This window comes from Nicotiana attenuata, unplaced genomic scaffold (assembly GCF_001879085.1).
Source record: "Nicotiana attenuata strain UT unplaced genomic scaffold, NIATTr2, whole genome shotgun sequence".
In the NCBI taxonomy this organism is placed as follows: Eukaryota; Viridiplantae; Streptophyta; class Magnoliopsida; order Solanales; family Solanaceae; genus Nicotiana; species Nicotiana attenuata.
Window position 1 is genome coordinate 343,729 of NW_017670790.1, and position 6,589 is coordinate 350,317.

Below are 6,589 nucleotides of genomic sequence, written 5' to 3' on the forward strand. Positions count from 1 at the left end.
GGGGGGTAGTAGGAATCATAGACTTCCAAGTTTCAAGAAATTCTGATGCAGAAGACAAACCTCTGGGGCCATCCAGAATGCAGTTCCTTTGCAAGACTTGATGTCATTCAATTTTGCTGCCTGTAAAGAAATTTAGCAAGTTACAAGACTGAAGGAAATAGAGAAGTCTTAATTTGTTTCAAGAGAAGAGTAACTAGGTATCAAAATGAAACAGGGTGAATAGAAGTGGAACAAATAAGAGAAATTCATATAGCCGACTCAACTAGTTCGAGATTAAGACTTAGTTGATTGATTGATATAAGACCAACTAAAGGAAAAGACTACAGACTGCATAACTATCTCACCTTTGCCAGTCCAAAATCTGCAAGCTTCACAGAACCACTAACATCCACCAAAATATTGGCACACTTAATGTCCCTTCAAGAAGAGCATAAATAGAAATCTTAGAAACAATTTCACGAAAAAGTCTAAGAAAGAAGAAGTTTCCATGACATCATGTAACATGTACTTGAACTTTCCAGATTCTCACTAGTCATACAGATATTATTTTCACAGAAAAGTCTCTTGACCACTCTGATATGTACAAAACAAACATGACAGGCTAACATATATTAGATCCTCTTTCCCCCAATCATCATCCTTTTTACCAAAGCCAGTAGCAACACTTATTTGACAACCTCCTAATTAGAGTTCTTTGCAGATATGGAGGAACAAAGCTATTGGTAAGTTGCAAGGACCACATTTAAAATGCGCTCATACAGGCACATCACATCGCATACACCTTCCAAAAGTTCTCCAATAAGATCACTCCATGAGCAACAAAAAAAAAAATACCCTGTATAATCCCACATAGTGAGGCCTGGGGAGGGTAGTATGTACACAAACCTTACTCCTACCTTGTGAAGGCAGAGAAGATGTTTCCAATAGACAAGACCACTCCATGAGCCTCTTCTTCTTTTATTTTTTATTATTTATTTATGTATTTATTATTATTATTATTATTATTGATAGGTAAAGTTCCATGAGCATATTGATCTGCAGTCCTTGTTCTACCATATTGAGAAAGAGAAGAAGTTCCCTTCTCTATCTAATTTCTCGGAAAAGAGCACCCAGCTGCTAGGCAAGCAGATCAACAAAATGGCATATCCATCTGACGTTTTTGTCCTATCATATCAAAGAAAGATAAGAAATTCCGGCTCTTCCTCTAGTTTCTTGAGTAAGCATTCTGGTGCTAGAGCAGAACAACCTAAAGCCCCGAGAATGTAAATGCAGAAGAGCACAAACTTATCGACCCGCCTATGATATTCTTTCTTCATAGATTTGATGTAGACGAAATAATATTGTGCCAACTTCAGCTCACATGAAGATACCAGGATAATGCTGTATATCACAGCAAGATATTCCTAGCAAGAAATGCCCACAGACAATTCACTCAGACCTAAGTCGTTTTATTTAGAAACATGGTATGACGATTGATGACTAAACGGTCTTCTAGCGATGGAAAGATAAGTTCACATGCACACATCTCAGCAAAGAATCAAGACACTGGTCACTACTCATAATCACCACAAATCAGCAATGTAGAGAGAACATATGTATCACCTGTGAATCACATTTCTGAAATGAAGATAATGCAACCCACTCAAAATTTGCCTGGTGTAATCTGAAACATGGGAATCACGCAAGCGATACTTGCGGTAGACACTTGCAAGTGAACCTTTTGTAACAAGCTCAAGAAAGATATACAGTTTGCTCTCGTCCTGAAGATAGAAGAACGTTGTGAATTTGTAAGTAAAAGATGAGAAGAATAATTTTCTCATAAGTTGGTCGTTACAAGATCAATGTCATCAGATCTCCATTTAGCAGATGATGTTACCAGTTAAAAGATCCAACTCTCAACTAACCTACACAACTGCAGAAAAGAGTTTCTCTATTCAAACCATCTAATAGTACCTTTGTCCATGTAAAGCACAGTTTCATTATAATCTAACTTACACAGCAATAAGGAAGTAAATCTGAAGAAGATGCATAATCCGGATATGATAGCATACCTTCTCTGTGCCATGATAGCGAACTATATTTTTATGTCGAAACTGACTTAGAAGAGATATCTCCTGCACAAACAAACAAGGTGCTAGGAGAATGGGAAAAACAATAGCCAAAAGATATGTAGTGAAATGGCCAATAGATGCAGAAGTATACCTGTTCCAATTGATAAAGGCTTTGCTGGTTTCCTGGGTCAAATAACGAAACTTCCTTGACCGCAAAAAAGAATCCATCACTGTGTGCAGAAGAATAAGGAACGAAATTTAAAAATCATTTTTTTTTTCTTATTAGAAGAAAGATGAGTTATTACAGGAGTAAAGGAGATTAGAGTTGAAATATGTCCTTTCAGACCTAAGGTAACATGTTTAACTAACAAGACTATATTATAAGTTATATGCTAGCAGGCCCTTCCAGTAATTTGTAAGCCTGCCACCAGTACAACCTTCAGAACATTATTGCAGTCGCACCACATTGAACCAAGAAAATCACTTTCTATAAAATGAAGATTGTCTGTACTAGATGTTTTGTTAGGAATATGAAGATTCACTAAGCATACAAAATTACACACACAGAGATAAGATGAGTAGAACATTCCTTCTGTCGGCTCTGTAGGAGTATAGGAGCAAGGTGAGATAGATAGATGTCCAATCTTACAGTAGCTAATTGTCGGTCTTAGAACACCACCACCCCCCGCCCAAACACACACACACACATATAGATATAACCATGTATGACAAAGAGGAATGTATGGCAGGAGACGCAGTCCATCTGAAAATGCAAGGAATCAAAAAGTACAAGAGGACAAAGGGCAGAACAAAGATTCCATTTTAATAAGAATGAATATTATAGCTTGCATGCCCAAGCTGATACTTGCATGTTCGCTTTACTATAAGCAGCTGGAGTGAGGGAGCTTTGTCTTACCTATCATATGGATTCTTCTCCTATGTGTCAAAGAATCAACCCTTAGGCCTAAATAGCTAAAATTTGATCAACATATAAATCCTTTATCAGCTTTCCTGGTCTATGGTTTTCTAAAGGTTTTCTCGCTTCCCGTATACTATTTTTCCAAAATAAAGATATTCTGCTTTACGAATTTTATAGTACAAAATCTCCGATCCTCTTTAGGATTTCGGAATTTATTGATTATTGCTGGAGTTGATGCCTAAACAAGGAGTGTTGGTAGTGTAGATAGTTCTATACCTTACAAGATCTAAAAGCATGTATCCCTTGGTAAGGTCTTAGAAGGATGAAGCAATTTATTACACTGTTGCTAATAAAATCTCATCCCTAACCCGTGGCTTTATCTTTAATCATGAATTCTAGTCAGATCATGATAAAGAACTATATCATGATTCTTTTCTGATCAGAGATAGGCGAGGAAGCTAATATACACCTGAGAATGTTGTTTTCCCCAGAAGAGTCTAATAGCACAGATTGTTAAAGATATGTCCAAATAAACTTAGCTTCTAATTGCGGACAAGCAAGCAACCTAGCTCTAAGATACACCATAGCTATTCATGTGTGTGGAAAAGGAATGACGTAAAAATGTAATCACTTACTCGGTGAAGCCTTCATACACGGTTCCAAATGACCCACTACCAAGAAAATCTCCCTTTTGCCAAGATTTTATACTGGGAGAACCATTTGGAGAAACAGAATATACGGACTTCAAAATCAATGTATAGGATTCATCACTCTGTGACTTAGAGCTTATATTTGAGACAGCGCTAGTGGATTCACCACTAGGTGATTTGGAGCTTGTATTTGATATCAGGCTGTAGGAACCATGACTCTGTGATTTAGAGCTTAAATGAGGAACATCCTCAGCAGCATCTCTTACACCTTCCCCATAAGACTCTGAGCTTGTCTGTGATACTTGTGAAGCACTTCTTACAAAATCCTCATTACGCTCTTCATTCTTAGCAATAATGTCTCCTACTTGCTCGTTTCCAAGTATGTCGTCGGAAGTGCTCTCAACATGTGACGGTGAAACCATATCTTCATCATCTGCAGGGCCAAAACTTTTGATAAAATCCCAAGCAGATGTGAAATCGTCCACGGGCGATGCTGAAGGAGCCAGCCTTGGTGACCTAGAACCCTTAATTCCACATTTCAGATCCGTAGGCAAATTATCATCCTCCAATTCACTAATCCTAATCTTAATCCCATTTTCAGGTGAACAATTTAAACCGTGATTCAATTCACCGCCAACAGTAACCCTAACACCATTTCTAACACTATCAGAAACCTCATCCGAGCTCTCAAACTCATTCTCAGAGCTGAAACGGTCCGAGTGAGAGCACGGTTTGGTCTCTTCCTCCGATTCACTAGACGAAACCTCAATCACATTTTCCGGCGAATCATTTAACCGGCGGTTCGATTCATTTGAAGTCTCGAGCTTATAATCAGAGTCACGGCGGGAATCAGCAAAACGAGAGCTGCGCAAACGGTCAGAACGGGAGCAAGGTTTCCGAGCTTCCCAAGCAGCTACAGGAATCGCAAAGTCTTCAGGACCTGAAAGCCCTAGAGAGCGGCAAATAACGTCGAATTCACCGCCAACACCGTCGATTCTGAAGCTTGTACAGTCGGTCAAAGGATAAAGGTCAAGCGACCGAGTCCGATGAGTAGGCTGATCTTCGAACGATGACGGCGTCGACTGTGAAGCGTCGTAATCGACGTTCCTTAGGGCGTTTGTCCGGTCAAGTCGAGGCCTTAGCTTCTTCCGCTTCCCATACATCCCTCAATTTTCACACACAGAAAGACTTCACCTTTGGTCATACGTACATGTACGTATACGTAAGTTTGAGAGAGAAACTTCGAGAAGGAGATGGTAGTATAATATTGAAAAATGATGAAGAAATGAGGAATTCAGAAGAGACGGCGGTGACTGCATTTGTCAGAACACACTGGAGCTGATTGCTACTTTGGATCTTTCGCTGTTTTTTCACCTTTTTAAGTTAAGGCGCGGAGGGAAGGGTAAAATGCTGACGTGGTGCCACGTGGCGCGTGTTAACTGACTAATATATGGATATAATGCCATTAAGCTAAGGATTTAAATATAGTTGACTAACTATTAGTTGAATCTTGATTAATATTGATGCAAAAAGTAAAAAAAATTAGATGGGATTTTTTCTTGCATATACACTATATGAAACCTTATTATGAAAATTGTCTCAGTTTTGAAAATTACTCGCCCTAAATAAGGTTTGCTTACAACTTATATACAATCCATTATTGGTGCTTTAAATTAGGGGATTAAAGTATACCATTTTCCTTTTTTCTCTCCTCTTCTCTTTTCCTATTTTCTGCCCCCTTTCTCCATGTACTATCCATTATTAGTGTTTTAAATTAAGGGATTTAGTTAATCATTTTCCTATTTTCTCTCCTCTCCTCAATCTATAAGCGTAAAAGGTTAACAAAAAAAAACGTTACCATATATACAAATACAAGAGAGATTGAAAACCTCTAAGTTTTGAATAGCAGATTAATTCTTGGCCGATTCACTTTATTCGCCCAACAAATCATTTTAATTCCTGCTGCATAGAGATGGCAACAATGGCCAAGAGAAAGAAAGCTTAATCTCTCAAATTAATTCTTTTTATCACTATTAATTAGGGTGACAGAACTAATTCTTTTTTTTAAGAATTAGGACTTTTAACTAGTACTATTAAGTAGGAGTATTAATATGGTGCTCGTAAATTTAATTCTTTCGGTGAGAAAGAATTAAATTTCGTACAAATTTGATACATCTACAAATTAAATAAATTTCGTACAAATTTGATACATCTACAAATTAAAATAAATTTCGTACAAATTTGATACACCTACAACAATATATAAACTAAAAATAAATTTTATACAACATATTTATAACTTATCTACAACTTTCATATATTATTTTTACCCAGTTAAATACATCTACAACATTATACAACTTAAATACAATTTTCATATAAATTTTATACAATATGTCTTTTGTATGTATTTTGTGTCTGATTTGTATATATTTTGTATGTGGTGTGTTCTTCTTTCTCTCTAAAATCCCAATCAAAACTTTCTCTCTTAATACAATTTTGATACATATCAACAACTTTATGTAAAAAGAAAGTATTTATAACTTAAATACAAATTTCTTACAACGATTCATACATTATACAACTATTTTTCAACATTCATAAAATATTCAAATAAATAAAAAATAGTATAACTACAACATAATACAACTTAAATACAATTTACATTTTAATACAATTTCATGTGTATATTGTATGTCATGTGTTCTTCTTCTTCTTCTTCTTCTTCTTCTTCTTTTTCTTCTTCTTCTTCTTCTTCTTCTTCTTCTTCTTCGATTTTCAATCTGAAATTCGATCAAAATCAAGTCTAATCTTCACTAAACACCCTCAAAATTGAGATATAAACTCCAAAGAATATTCAATTGTTTTCCACAACACCCAATCCAAACAAATAATAATTTTTAAAACCCAAATTCGAATTCAAAGCTTCAAAGCATTTTAATGGCTGTCAATGGTGGAGAATCAAACAC

The 6,589-nt window shown here is 36.2% G+C and overlaps 1 protein-coding gene across 6 annotated transcripts in view; it reads right to left on the minus strand.

The window, feature by feature from the left end:
- Nucleotides 1–4,977, minus strand: part of LOC109243354 (mitogen-activated protein kinase kinase kinase 1-like) — an 8,063-nt gene extending 3,086 nt beyond the window's left edge. For all 6 annotated transcript variants that reach the window (XR_002070558.1, XM_019410277.1, XM_019410276.1 and 3 more), the window contains exons 1-6: nucleotides 3,606–4,977; nucleotides 2,203–2,281; nucleotides 2,052–2,114; nucleotides 1,603–1,760; nucleotides 345–417; nucleotides 61–120 (exon numbers count right to left, since the gene is read on the minus strand). Coding sequence is in view for 5 of the 6 variants with exons in the window: in XM_019410277.1 (XP_019265822.1) it covers nucleotides 61–120; nucleotides 345–417; nucleotides 1,603–1,760; nucleotides 2,052–2,114; nucleotides 2,203–2,281; nucleotides 3,606–4,783 (1,611 nt within the window). In the remaining variant the exon portion in view is untranslated. The remainder of the gene's footprint in view (nucleotides 1–60; nucleotides 121–344; nucleotides 418–1,602; nucleotides 1,761–2,051; nucleotides 2,115–2,202; nucleotides 2,282–3,605) is intronic.
- Between the last annotated feature and the right edge of the window lie 1,612 nt (nucleotides 4,978–6,589).